This window comes from Neovison vison, chromosome 3 (assembly GCF_020171115.1).
Source record: "Neovison vison isolate M4711 chromosome 3, ASM_NN_V1, whole genome shotgun sequence".
Classification (NCBI taxonomy): Eukaryota; Metazoa; Chordata; class Mammalia; order Carnivora; family Mustelidae; genus Neogale; species Neogale vison.
The window spans coordinates 24,544,615-24,560,369 of NC_058093.1; the positions used below are offsets into that span (position 1 = coordinate 24,544,615).

The 15,755-nt window shown below is 36.8% G+C and overlaps 1 protein-coding gene across 1 annotated transcript in view; it reads left to right on the plus strand.

Annotated features, from left to right (window-relative positions):
• The window catches only part of SPAG16 (sperm associated antigen 16), a 1,041,622-nt gene that overhangs the window by 478,940 nt on the left and 546,927 nt on the right, over positions 1 to 15,755 (plus strand). Inside the window, exon 11 of the mRNA XM_044241541.1 lies at positions 14,977 to 15,120. Within this exon, the coding sequence (XP_044097476.1) occupies positions 14,977 to 15,120 (144 nt within the window). The remainder of the gene's footprint in view (positions 1 to 14,976; positions 15,121 to 15,755) is intronic.

The following is a 15,755-nucleotide window of genomic DNA, read 5'->3' on the forward strand; positions in this document are numbered from 1 at the left end:
TTATCTATGTTACACAGAACTAAACACATTTCAGAAGAATGTAGAATTTGAATGAAACTGTTTTTCAAATTATTTATCCTCATTTAAATTCAATTAATTAATAATATGCATATAGTGTATTATTATTTTCAGAGGTAGAGTTCAGTGATTCATCAGTTGTATATAATACCCAGTGCTCATTACATCCTGTGCCCTCCTTAATGTCCATAACCCAGGTACCCCATCCCCCAGCACCCCAGCATCCCTCAGTTGGTTTCCTATAGTTAAGAGTCTCTTATAGTTTGTCTTCCTCTCTGATTTCATCCTGTTTTATTTTCCCCTTCCTTCACCTATGCTCCTGTTTTGTTTCTTATGTTCCACATATGAGTGAAATCATGATAATTGTCTTTCTCTGATTAACTGATTTCACTTAGCATAATACCCTCTAGTTCATCCAGGTCATTGTAAATGGCAAGATTTCATTTTTGATGGCTGAGTAATATTTCCTTGTATATATATATATATATATATATGTATATATAATACATCTTCTTTTCGGAGACAAAGTGAATGAAACTATTATTGTGAAGTTGCAACTATATGAAAAGACCCAGTTTATTCTTATATTTTTACTTTTATTGATGTTGCTAAACAAAAGTAAAAGAAAAAAAGTTTTAAGAGTAGTTTTTAAATTTAGAGTCATGTATTTTCATCATAATGAGAATAAGCAAAGATTATTTGGGGAAAAAAAGCTATTCATCACAAAACATAGTCATTAGAGGATTTAAGTGTGGCAACTTAATATGTCTTAATTATTTTTCACAAGTTAAAATATATAACTATGACAAATATAAAAAACTCTGGGTATGGTGCATAAACAATGAATGCTGGAATACTGAAAAGAAATAAAATAAAATAAAATGAAAACAAAAAAAAAGAAACAAATATAAAAAAATTATTATGATTCTTCAAAAGGTTGAGATTTATTAAAAATCATACCTATTTTTTAGGAAAAGAGAGCCTACTATTGACAATCAAATATTTTTCCAATCTGATAAAACCAGTTGAAGCTGTGAGAGGATTTGGTACATACAAAAGTATATATAATATGGAACAGTATAAAGTAATGTAATGATATATACCTACTAAAATTACCTGCCAGAAGGGCCTATGAAACTTCTCTTAGAACAAGATGGATTTTAACATTGCATTGGGGAAGAAATTAAGGTAGCTTATTTTATATACCTTTCTTTGCCTACAGTTTTTCTGACTTAATTACAATGTTCTTGTATGATTCAAGACTGATAAAAGCCTCAAGAAAATCAGTCTCTGCAAAAACAAACAAACAAACAAAAAACCTGTGTTCCATCTAGAATTTTGATTAATTTTACCCAAAATGATATAATTATAAAATATTAATGGATTTGTTTTTGTTGGAAACTACTGCTCTAAATCAGTGAGACCCTTTTATATTAAATTTAAAATATTAGAAACTATAACTTCATATTCCGTGAAATAGACCAAAAATATGTTGAATTAAATTTAATTTCCTTTGTTATTCACTGTAAGACTTTGTTTTCTATTGCTGCTATCACACATTACCACAGAATTTAGTGACTTTAATCAGTATACATTTCTGATGTCTGGGCAGGCTCACTGGGTCCTCTGCCTAGCATCTCACTAGGCTAAAATCAAAACATCAGCGGGATTGTGTTCTTGTCTGGTGGCTCTGACATGGAACCTGTTTTGAGGCCCACTCAGATGGTGGGCAAAATTCGGTTCTAGGTACTTGTAGAACTGAGATTCCTTTTTCCTTGCCGGCTGCCGGGGAGAGAAGAGTTCTCATCTCTAGAGGTTATCCACAGTCTTTGACTCATTTTCCCCTTCCTTCAAGTTTAAAGCAGGTAAAGTGGGTCAAATCTCGTACTTTGATTCTCTGACTTAACGCTTCTATCTCAATTTTTTTTCCCCTGGTTTTAAGGGCTCCTGTAATTAGATTAGACCCACCATCCAGGATAATTTTCTTACTGTAAGCATACTCCCAGATTCCAGGGATTTGGACATTGTTGGTTCATAACCTCCTCTAAAGTTTTCCGGGTGTAATCTGAAATTGGTCCCCATGCTCAGAGGACGGAAAGAGTCTGAAGAAAGAGGCAGCCCACCCAGGGTGGTAGATGTTTTAAAAAGCAAGGGAACTTATATAACAAGGCTTGTCTTGCGTGGCATCGATACGAGTGGATCCCCGAGCTCGCCTGCCAAATCTTAAAAGTTTTTTTTTTTTTAAAGATTTTATTTATTTATTTGACAGAGAAAGATTACAAATAGGCAGAGAGGCAGGCAGAGAGAGGAGGAAGCAGGCTCCCTGCGGAGCAGAGAGCCCGATGTGGGACTCGATCCCAGGACCCTGAGATCATGACCTGAGCCGAAGGCAGCGGCTTAACCCACTGAGCCACCCAAGTTTATACAGAGGATTTACCTGGTTCAGTCAAGTATACCATGCAGGTGTTCTCAACCTCACATTACCGTCTCAAGGCCATGTCCTTGGAGCAGCTCTGGGAACGGTAAAGGAAAACAGAACCCACATTGCAAGGACTGGAGAGAGGATGAGGAAGTTGTGATTGCCTTATCCAGCTCATGAGGCAACCAAAGCACATGTCTTTTAAAGGACCCCCCTCTAGATATGGACATTTTGGGGAGACAATGGTGTCAACCACAATAACTCACTAAATACCTACTATGTGAGAAGGAGCTCTCAAAGCTATTTAAGATAATAATTGGGATAGTTAATTTTATTGAACATCAGGAGTTACACTAAGTACTATTTATGAATTATGTAATCTAATCTATATGAGCTAAAGACACTTATTCCTATTTTACTAAAGCGGAATCCGAGGCTTAGGTATCTTTCAAATGCTAAGTCCAGTTATACAGATGCCAGAACATTTAGAATAACTGCTATATAGAGCTGCTTTGCTTAAACTATTGCTGTGATTGTTATAACCAAAAAAGAAAATAATCATGACATATAAAATTCCTTCTATTTCTGTCAAATTTACAACATGCTATAGCAAAATAATTTCCTTTTGGCAAAATGTTCTAGAATAAAAGTCTTTTTATTAATGCATTTGCGACTTTGTGTTCAGAATTGTCAGTGCCTGTTTACCCAAAATAAAGTATTTCCCATGATTATCTGTCCACACCACTCTTTTCTCCCCTTCAGTCTGAATTTTGCTTTAATGCATTAACAACATTGATAAAGGTGTGAGGGGAGGGATGTGGAAGCAACTGATCTGTTGTATAAGAGGATGAGAAGATTCAAATAGAATTGTAATAAAATAAGTGAGGTTATTAAATCAGATGAAGTTCTGCAGGTCACTGAAACCTTAAATTGAGGAGAGATAAAACAGAGTGCACAAGAACACAGAATCTTAAACTCTTAGACATTCTTATACCTACATGAGTGAGGTAAATAAAGGACAACTAGACACAGAGGAAGCTTGAATAAGCAAGATGAAGGATTTGATAAACACTGAAGCAAACACTTATTACCACCCACCTCTGGTTGCTCTTATAGTGAGTTTCTTTTCCTTGCTAAGGACAATATAAAAAAAAAACAAAGTGTTAAACATAAAACATAAGTGCTAAAACACACATGCACATATAATGCCAAAAGTAGGTGGAGGCAGAGCCACATTGCACAGGGAAGATTTGAGTAATTTTTTTAAAAGATTTTATTTATTTATTTGACAGAGATCACAGGTAGGCAGAGAGGCAGGCAGAGAGAGAGAGTGGGAAGCAGTTTCCCTGCTGAGCAGAGATCCTGATGTGGGGCTCGATCCTAGGACCCTGAGATCATGACCTGAGTCTAAGGCAGAGGCTTAACCCACTGAGCCACCAGACACCCAGCTTTGAATAATTTTAGGAGAGTCTCTGCTACAGACATTGAATGTTACATAAAGAAAGTAATTTGAGTTATTTAAAAAAGAAGAGTTGATTAAACTGTGTGCTTCAGAGAACTGAGGATGGTACATAACTTTTATTTCTTTCACTGAACTGGTCAAAGTCAAGGTAGATAATAAGTCATGGAATTGAGTGTCTGTGCAGTTGCTCTGATTGCAGTATTGGGCTGTGTAAAAACAAGGGCCAGCGCCCTCCCTGAGATCGCAGCAGGTTGCTGCTGGGATTGCTCTCCCTGTCCCCTTTTCTTACCCAAAGTGGGCAGTCGGATATAGAAGTAGCCAATATATGATACTTCTTCATTTTTGTTTCTGTCACGTGGAAAGGAATATGTCAGCAGCATTTATGATGCAGAGACAAATTCATAGGAATAAAAGATACAACAGCACCCTACTGTATGGCAAATTATCAGGACCCTTTTCCTGTCTGTTCCTTGTTTTTCTTAACCTGTCATTGTTTGGACCTATTTCTGTCTACCTCATTCTCTCTTTAGGGTTCAAGCCCCTAAAGAGATTTTATGTGTTGATCATTTCTCACTTGGTTCCAGTTGGCTACCGACTTCCACCCTGTGAACTTCTGTTTTTCATTGTATCCATCACTCCTGGCTCTATACATCTGGTTGCCAACCCCGAATTGAACTTGCTTGTGCTTTCTACATAGCTTTATTGAGATGTTTTTATAACTGAATTTTACTCTCGTTCCTTCATCATCTCCTACTCACTGGAAACTGATCAGGAGCTAACTCACCGCAGCTCCTCAGCTTCCCCTCTAATATCCTCAGCTACATACAGCGAGTACCAGACTCAGAGATGCTGGCCTCTCTTGTCCCCATCACTCTTCCCACATGATCTCTGACATAAAATGAGACCTGCGTGCGTTTTGATCTAGAAATCAGATGTTAGAATGATCTATGTAACCTAGGATAATTTCAAAATGTTCCTCAAATTCCAACATGTATTTGTAAAATAGTACTGAATTTTACTGAGTTTTCTTCAATAATAAATCAATCATAAATAACTGCTTTTGGCTTTCTAATGTATTTATCAAATAGGGACCAAAAAATGTGTCAGTAGTTAAATATCATAATCTTTACACTGGCTTGGTGGTTTCTAACAAATTTGGCTATGTTCAGAACAGAATTCTGTACTATAGTATGTAAATTTACCTTAATTCCTTGTCTTAAGTAGTAATACTTCCAATTACTCCTTGATTATATATCTAGGTTATATTTTTAAATTTCCTCCTGGAAAAGAGATTTTGTGATAGAGCTCTTACCATGGGAATGTTTGACTGTAGCTTAAAAAAGCATCTACTCTGTGTCACTAATATACTAAGATGTAAAATGGAAAATTTTTATATTCATAGCTACACAGAGTTCTTGTAAATTGCTGAAACATGAAATAACCAAATAAACTTTATTATTGAAATGGGTTTCTTAAGAACATAAATGTGTAATGTAACTTTCAAACCTGTTAAACCATAAAGAACTACAGCGATTTCATAACAGGAAGCACAGTGTGTATAAAACTATGTAGCATAAAATGTTCAGCTGCTGAAGTAACAGGAAAGTTCCAGGAGGTATTTTCATAAATCTGGAAACAGTTAACCTGTTTTAATGATCTCCCTCATTCCATATACCTGACTATCAGGGCCTGGTTTTCTTTGTCTTTAGAGTTTATAAATTTAATTTAGTTAAGTATGTATTTTGAAATAGTCTTTCATATATTTGAAAGTTCAACAACTTTTGGAGAAAATGGAATGGTATTATTCAGATTGAAAGTATCCCTTTCTAAGATATGTTTTATTTGGTAGGTAAAACAAGAGTAAAGTGAAGGAGACAGAATAAATGACATCACATTTTTTTATGTGAAGCAGAGACACAATAAATTTAAATGGTTTTTATTCAAGGCTACTGGTCCCCATGCCTTAAGAATTTTCTTCTTGAAAGATACCTGGGAAATGGCACCCCCTTATGTACTCACCAGAGTTGGCACAATCTCCAGCCTGTGAAATATAGATATCCAACTGTTCAACTGGTTTTTAAAGCTTATTAGACTGCATATTTGCATATATGTTGACTTTTCATAAATGACCTTTGAGTTGAATATCAGAGGAAAATGTTTACCTTTGCATATGTATTTGGAGAATTTTTTCATAATAAAACAAATCTACGAATCTCAATGGAACATATATTAGTTTATAGACATTAGTATAACAAAAATAGTATTATGCTTATTTATAAGAAGCTGATTTAGTTTAATTAAGATTAGCTAAGATTGGATTTTAAACTGAAATCTTTCCCTAGAAAACTGATTAGATTTGAAATTAAACTAATACTTTAGTTTAATAATATACATTTGTGGGCACTTGGGTGGCTCAGTGGGTTAAGCCTCTGCCTTCGGCTCAGGTCATGATCTCAGGGTCCTGGGATCAAGCCCTGCTTCCCCCTCTCTCTCTGCCTGCCTCTCTGCCTACTTACGATCTCTGTCAAATAAATAAATAAAATCTTAAAATAATAAAAATAATAAAAATATACATTTGTGCCATGTAATTCAAAGAAGACAAAGATTTTGGCAAGTTGTATTGAACTGCTTCTTCACACGGGACGAGAAAAGCTAGACAATTTACGTCTTGTTAATAAGTCAAGCGGAGAAAGACAAATATCATATGATCTCCCTGATATGAGGAAGTGGTGATGCAACATGGGGGCTTAAGTGGGTAGGAGAAGAATCCATGAAACAAGATGGGATAGGGAGGGAGACAAACCATAAGTGACTCTTAATCTCACGAAACAAACTGTGGGTTGCTGGGGGGAGGGGGGTTGGGAGAAGGGGGGTAGGGTTATGGACATTGGGGAGGGTATGTGCTTTTGGGTAAATTGGAAGGGGAGATGAACCATGAGAGACTATGGACTCTGAAAAACAATCTGAGGGGTTTGAAGTGGCGGGGGGGTGGGAGGTTGGGGTACCAGGTGGTGGGTATTATAGAGGGCACAGCTTGCATGGAGCACTGGGTGTGGTGAAAAAATAATGAATACTGTTTTACTGAAAATAAATAAATTGGAAAAAAAAAAGGATTTGCGTTTAGTATGAACTCCTTATATGTGTAGTGTTACATAAAGTGTATTTGACTTTGTTCTTTTGGTATATGGCCTTTTGAATATCTATTGTGAAAGCAAAGTCCCTGGTGAAGGCCTTTCACCACTGATGACCCAGAACACACACCCAGCCCTCCCTGCCTCTTACCTGTTGATGGTTGGATTAACACTACTAGCCAGGGAGCAGGACAAAGGGAAGATTATTTGTATGCCACATACTCCAAGTTTGTTGTACATATAAAGTTGAAAGAATGTTGAAGAAGAAAAATAAAAAAAAGAATTTAACTTTTCTGGCTACTTCCCAAGGCATTATTAATAAATCCATAAACTATGAAAATGCCTCACCTATTTAGTAAAAATGAAAGGAAGATGCTACTTTCCAGACCTTGACAATATAAATCTGACTTAGCTTTGAATAAACTCTATGATATCACAGTTTTTAAACTTAAAGCAACTGGGAAGTATTAAGATTTTTTTAATTAATTCATTTATTTTTTTTAATCCCCAGGGGTACAGGTCTGTGAATCACCAGGTTTACACATTTCATAGCACTCATCATAGCACATACCCTCCCCAATGTCCATATCACATTTTCTTAGCTGACTTCTGAAAGTGAATGTGACTCGATATCGTATTTTGACAGATTTCTAATTGTTTTGTGCACATATTTGTTTTATGACTTTTGTTCCATTTTACTTTGGCATTTTTTAAGGTACATTTAATTACTTAATATCCTTTATTGATGAGAATAACTATGGGCTGACTCTTTCTAAAGATAATGGTGAAACTGTTAACATAGTAAAGTGATATCTGTCATAATAATGAGGAGCTATCTGTTAACTTGATCTAAGGCCATTATTCTTAGGTTACTGCTGTATACTTCTAGCTAAATGTCCTGGTTTCTTCTCTTGCTCTTTCCTTTCTTATTTTCCATGTAACAGCTAGAAAGAGCTTTTGAGTACTTCCCAACCACATACCACTCTCCTACTTAAAGCCATTCAGTGATCTTAGGATAAACTTTTCTCTTCTTTTCTCAGCCTATATCTGATTCTTGTCTTTCTACTGTTCCTCACCCACCTTCAACACAGTCCTCCTTGCTGTTCTCTGCAGTCAGTCTGACCTTCCCTCTGTCCATTGAATACATCAATTCCTTTCAGCCAAGTGCTTTTACACATGCAGTCACCTGTTCCTGCTCCTAAATCATCCTAGAGATGTCTCTTCCTTCTTGCCATTCTGATTTCAGCTTCTTGCCATTCTGATGTCACATCTTGATCACACGGACTCCCCTAACCACCTCATCAAAACTAACATTCACTCCCCAAATCATTGCCATAGCACTTTGTTATGTTTTTCTCATAGCTGAATTATTTTGTTCAGTTATTTTATTGTTACTGTTTCCATCCATTCACATGTAAATGAGTGAAGTAATGTGGGTGATGCCCCTGTCTGTTTTGCATACTGCATCATAGGCTCTTGATACATATTAGTCAAAAGAGTGAAAGAAAGTTGCACATTAGAGTGCTTTGTAAATCCTGAAGCGTATCCAATTATAAGATGCAATTACTGGCTGAGTAACAGTGAAACAAGTCTTTTATATATATTTGTCCTGGTAAGCTGGATAAAAACATGTGTGAGTGTGTGCTGTCCTTAAGAATAAGTAAATAAGTGGTCACCCGAAGTTTATGGGGCACACATTTTGATATTGATTCCTTTTCAAACTACGGTGCATCTTCTGTGTTGGAAATAATTAGAGCCTGTGAACTGAAGTGAAGGAAACGTTTACAATGCTGAATAACCTAAAGTGTAGACAGGGATATCTAATTAGTCTTTCCTGTGACAATCTTTTTTTGGATTAATATTCTTCTCTTTGAAAAGTCTAACAGTGGTGCTTATGTCACCGACTCTACTGATAATTAATAGTGTTCTCCATACACCTACACACATCCCTTCCAAAATATTCTTGTGTAATGCCACTACTGGAAAGAACAATTTCAATTAGAGCGGAGAGCTTTTGAAGTATATATCATGTGGTCTATTATAAGGAATATGTCCTATTATAAAAGAAAAATCTCCTATAGAACATAATACTTTATGTAACTTGCCTGGGATATTGTTTAACAAAACATTTTATGGATACTTCATCAGAACATGACTTAATGAAGAAGCAGGACTAGCATTCATCCACAATTTTTTCTTTTTTTAAATCCCTAAGATGTTTTCCTGTACTATTTCCACCTTAGTCACAAGCTTATTAACTTGGGAATGAGGTGACAGGGCCTTTGTCTTTGAATCTTGTAATTATAATTAATAGTAAGTTAAAGAGAAGCAGAAAGCTTATATTCAAAGTTTAAAGTAAAATGACTTTGTGGCACTTAGGGTAGGTGCCAGGAAGATATTAAGTAAGAGCTCATTATTCTTATTAATTAGAACTTCAGGAAGACAACTTTGAGAAGCAAAGTCATTTTATGGTTACGAGAGGGACACCTGTTTGTGGACAGAGCTTGGGGAGAGGAACTGTACTGTTCTTATCTGAGGATGCCTAGGGCCTAGCAGAGGCTTTCCCAGATGACCCACAACTACTTTGTGCCAGTTAGATATGTGAAGATAGAGATAAGGAATCGGTGTACACATACTATCTACTGTTTCCCTCAATGCATTTCTAAAAGTCATGTCATGAAATAAACAACCACAAAACTGCATTGTTTACTTGTGAAAGTAGTATGTGTGGGGGCTACATTTTCACCAGATGATTTAACATCAAATAAACCCCAGCAATGGCCAATGTCTGCCAAAGCCATATGGAAACATCATTTCTAAATATCTACAATTTTAAGTACTAATTTTACTACCCATGTTCTTTAAAATAAGCATTATGGTTTATAGAAGTTAACTACATGAAGGGGTAGGTTATAACAACGTACAGTAGTTTTGAATAATAATAATAGCTAACGTCAGTGGAGAGACCATGTTCAGATATTGTTTCAACCACTTTACATATATCAGCTTATTTTAGCCTCACAACACCTCTATGAATGAGATTTATAATTCCCTCCTTTTCACAAATACGGAAACTGAGACTGAGAGGTTACACAACGTAATTAGCTACTAAGGAATTTGTAGGCCCATATTCAAATCTAGGCATGCTGGCCTCAGGGATTCTGTCTGTGCTGTGATAGTGTTCACTGAGTTCATTACTTGCCTGCCACTATCCTAAGTCCCGTACATGCATTTACTTATTTAATTCTCAAAACAAATCTATGAGGTCAATACTATATTCTTCCCATTTTTCAGATGAGGAAACTGAGGAAAAAGCTAGTGAAGTGACTGAACCTGGGGATGCCTAGCAAGTAAACACTGGAGCAAGAGTTCAAACTCACATCTTACTCTGGAGCTACTCGCTTAAACACTAGGCTACTTCATGCCGGGCAAATGCTTTACATCAGGATCAGGCAACTAGACAAACTAGGGCCCCAAAGTAGGTTTTGTTGAATATAGTTTCACTGAAACTCAGCCTTGCTTATTCATTTATGTTTTGTTTATTGCTACTTTCATTCTACAATGGCAGAGTGGAGTGGTTAGAGCAGAGACCATATGGTTCATGAGCCTAAAATATTTACTCTCTGGACCTTTAGAGTAAAAGTTATCCAACATCTGCTTTAAATCATAAGTACTTCTTTTTTAGTCATCGTTCTTTCATTCCCCACCACTCTGAACCTAGCCAGTGTCCAATATCCAGAAAATAACAAATGACAGTAACTAAAGCCTTTCACATCATTAGAAAATGAAAAAAAAAAAAGTTTGATAGAAACTTAAAGGTGCATCTCCATAGATTATTTAGATAGAAATAAGACAACATTTAAGACAACATTTAGGGTTGGATTCTGCCCCATTGTCATCTAAAAAAAGAAAAGGCAGTTGAGGTTCTCAGCTTGCTCTACTAAGAGACGGGGCTTCTGGAGACAGTCTGCTTATATTCATGTCCTCACTCTGCCAGTTCCTGGCTTCATGACCTTGAGCAGATCACTTAACCTGTATGTGTACCAGTTCCCTAAGCTACAAGATGGATATAATAGTAGACTCACCTAGCTCCTCAGGGCATTATGAGCATAAATGAGTTAATGTTTGTAATTTTGTTATCAGAAACTGACTCATTATTTCTCCTGTTCTTCAACTTCTTCAAAAGAATGATTCAGAGATAACCAGAATGATAAAAGTTGAATATACTGGGGAAATTCTCAATGAATTAAAAGCCTATGGAATCAATGCTTACTAAAATATCCTTCTACATTTTTCTTTATGGAATGTTATATGAAAATAGGTAGATAAAAACTCAATGTCCTCTGACATCTTGAAGCACAATACAAGGCTCATAATAGTAGCACAAGAGAAGATATTTAATAAAGATCTTAGTAAGTACAACATATAATACATTAGGACAGAGGCCTAATGCAGACAGGACTGTTAGAGAATGCTACTCCCCTGGTTTCCCCTGCAGCACCAGAGCATTTTAATTGTAAATGATAGAGTCCACCAAAGCCTTTAAGACACTCACAGTCAAGTGGTACCCAGCTTTGATATATACATTGACAGTTCCTAGATGAGTTCTTTAACTTGATATTAAAGATTTTTTTTTTTGACAGAGATTGCAAGTAGGCAGAGAGGCAGGCAGAGAGAGAGAGAGAGAGGAGGAAGCAGGCTCTCTGCTGAGCAGAGAGCCCAACGTGGGGCTCAGTCCCAGGACCCTGGGATCATGACCCGAGCCATAAGGCAGAGCTTTGACCCACCCAGCCCCCTAGGCCCCCCTAACTCGGTGTTAATAGTGACTAAATGACTTAAGAACTTATGGGAAATGATAATATCACCAATTTCTGTAATAGGGATTGTTGATGTTTAAAATATACACATATAAATAATAAACTATGAAAGACTAATACTAAGTAGAAGTTGTGAAAATCATGAGCCCCAGAATCACGAGACTATCGTAAGTTCAAAGCCAGCATCCATCCATTACTGAAGGTGAACTTGAACAACTTATATAATATCTCAACCTCTTGTTCACTTAGTTGTAAAATAACAAAACTTACAGCACCAATGTCGGTCCCTCAGATACTTCACACGCGTTTGTGGAAGAGCTCCTATGCATGTGCATCCTATGCATGTGCATCCTATGCATGTGCCAGCCACTGTTGGGGCTGAGTGCATAACGGGTGCAATAACCTACTGCCCTCCTGAGCTTTTAGTCCACCTGTGAGAAGGAAACATTTAGTACAAATTCTGGTGCATACTCGGTTTTCAAGTAGTGCTAGATGACATTACTGTTAACTAGTGAGGAAGAAGGGGAAGATTTCAGACACCACTGCCTCACAGTGGAGTTGGTAATAATACTGAACTCACGCATCTTGGAAGTATTGCTGGTCCATGGCCCCTACCTTGTGTTCACAATCTTGATCTTCCACACAGAGTGATCTGAGTTGGGATTTGCTACTCTTGACTAGGGGTCTTTATCACTATGACCCCATCTTTGCAGATATACTTACCGAATGATTAATTCAATAACAAGTATTGATTGATTGATTATTATGAAACATTCTCATCTGTGTATTCTGGGTATATTTCTGTTCACTTAAAGACCATTTCATAGATGGGGGTTCCTAGGTGGCTCAGTTGGTTAAGTGATTGACTCTTGGTTTTGGCTCAGGTCATGTTCTCACAGCCCTGGTATCTAGCCCTATGTCTGGCTCCCTGCTCAGCAGAGAGTCTGCTTCTCCTCTCCCTCTCCATCTACCCCTCCCTCTGCTCATGTTCTCTCTCTCTCTCTCAAATAAATAAATAAATAAATATTTTTAAAAAGACCAATTCATGGATGAAGTAACATATATTCTTTAAAAAATAGGATACTGTGTTTGATTGAAATTTGTCCAGAATAATTAGAAGAAAACTCATTTAGAGATGAGATATATTTAAAAAGAAAAAAAAAGAATTATTATTAGAAAAGGTGTATATGAGCAAAGAAACCAGAGATTGTGATGATAGGATCAGACCATACAAAGTAGAAGCAGACACTACAGGTGGTTTGGAGGAGGCCCCAAAGTGGAAGGGATCAGAAAAGTCTGGAAAAACACTTTCAAAACTGATTAACTACCAATGTGTGTGTGTTTATATTTTCTCTTTAACTTCTACAAATAGCTCCCCTCACAAAAGTCATTTTGGAAACTTATCTTTCAAAGTCCGTAAAGACATCAGTGATTTTAGTTATCTTACTTAAAGAGGGTAATTTATCATCTAGCCAACTGTGCACGTGTCTGCCAAGAAAGCTTTGAGCCAACATACATCATACTCAGTAGCTTCAAGGATTTGGTTTGCCTTCTTATATGTGTTTGAATATAGAATTCATTTCAATCTGACATTTTTTACCTCTCATCATATTTTTCTTCTAATTAAGTTCTATAAATGTATCCTCTACCACATTTGAGCTGTAATAAATTCCTTTCCTGAATTGGCCTTCTGAAAGTCACAAACCAACATTGTGATGAATTGCAAAATGACTAATTTCCCTCTTGTGTTTATTTTGAGCAGCAGAGTGCTGGAGAAAAAAATGAGGCAGTGTTTCACTAGAAAGAAGGTCCTGCTTGTAGTGATTACATGCCTGTAAATTGAATATTTCCAACAGTGACTGACCCCAGCAGATTTCCCAAAACTGTATAGGTCTAATGCAAGGACATAATTTTGCAGCCCCAAATTTTGGGATTTAATGGTATTGCTGGAAGGGATCCATAATGAGGAAAATATTGGTCTCATGTAAGCCTTGGAGTTAATGATGGAGGTGTGGGCTGAGACCATGATGTCATAGAGAAATTGATTTCCTGAATTCTGTATTGCAGAAGGAAAGAACAAGGCCATTCATAGAATGGACTGCAGGAGAAATGAATGTGTAATTTTTATTTTTTAAGTCATTATTTGTTTTACTTCACTATACAGGCAAGTAGATGCGTTATATCTTTGATATGAGATGGCTGTGTTGAAATTGAACAATTTGTTGGTAATAAATAGGCTGGTATTTTAATAGGTGCTTAACATTGGGCACATTTGTTCCTATTACATTGTAAAGCATAGATGAAACTCTATATAAATAAGATTAAAGCATTGCCATAGGTAAAATATTAGGCATTAACCTTGTAGACTCTTGATTTCAGAATGGTTTAACTCCAATATTTAAATAGCCACAATGATCATAGCTCAGTTCAAATAATACTGCTTAATGTGTTAATCATTAATTTTACATACTTCTTTCTCATTTCCCTCTATGCCTTTATAGAGTGGGAATTGCCTTATGCATCCTGAATTCATTACCGTAATTTGTGTACTGTGCATTGACTGAAGCCAATTTAAGTGGCATATTAGCTTAGAATTTGAGCTTCTTCACTTCGTATAGATAGTGGGCCATGGAGTTAATGTTTCATTTATAGTATTTGTTATAGAGCTATGATAATGTGGTTATGATTCATGATCTTTTCCTGGATAATGCCTGATTTAAGATACACTGTAGTCTGAAAAGAATCTTGATTTTCTATAATAAGCATGGCTACTGGTCCAAATATCCTAACATTAAATTATCACTGGCATAATTTTTCCTCTGTAAAAGGAAAATCAGAATTATGGTTTTCAAGTCAGGATTAAGATATTCGCCTAACCAATCATCTTATTTTTCAAATGAGGAATCTGAGATCCAGTGAAGTTGGTTAGATTGATGGCTATCAGAAAAATGTAAGCATTAGAGCTATGGCCAGGATGTAGAACCTGGCTCTTCTGACTCCTGAGCCAACACTCTGTGAGCGGTCCTGCCTTGCTGAAATGGGATAACCACTGTCATTTCATTTATTCAAAATGTGGAACCGTTTGCTCTCATCTCCCCAAACACTGTTTTCTTGTCTCTCCCTGTGCAGCATCATCATGCACCCCCGCAAAGACATCCTGGTCACCTGTGGGGAGGACCGCCTCTGGAAGTTGGTGGGGCTCCCCAAAGGCAACGTGCTTCTAACAGGATTCGGCCACACCGACTGGCTTTCCAACTGCTGCTTCCATCCCAGGTCAGTACGCACAATTCCCTGAACCTGCCTACTCTCTCCGGGAACACACTTATTTACTCTGTTTTGTCACTCTACTGGCTTTTGTTTAAAACCACTTTATTGGGGGCGCCTGGGTGGCTCAGTGGGTTAAAGCTTCTGCCTTCAGCTCCGGTCATGATCCCAGGATCCTGGGATCGAGCCCCACATTGGGCTCTCTGCTCAGCGGGGAGCCTGCTTCCCCCTCTCTCTGCCTGCCTCTCTGACTACTTGTGACCTCTGTCTGTTAAGTAAATAAATAAAATCTTTAAAAAAAAAAAAAAGAAAGAAAAGAAAACACTTTATCCAAATATGAATGACATACAAAAAATTGTGCAGAGGTAATGCATGAACCTTGGTAAGTTTGAAGTATTCATCTTTGAAATCACCACCACAATCTATGCCATAAATATACCTATCATCCCCAAAAGTTTCCTCCCACCCACATTATTGTTAATATTTATTATAAAATACTTAATGTAACATCTGCCCTCTTAGAAATTTTCATGTATACAATACAATATTATTGACTCTATGTTATACAGTAGATCTCTAGGACTTAGTCTTCTTGTATAAATGGAAGTTTATACTTCGCTGGCTTTGATGTTGCTTTTCTCTCT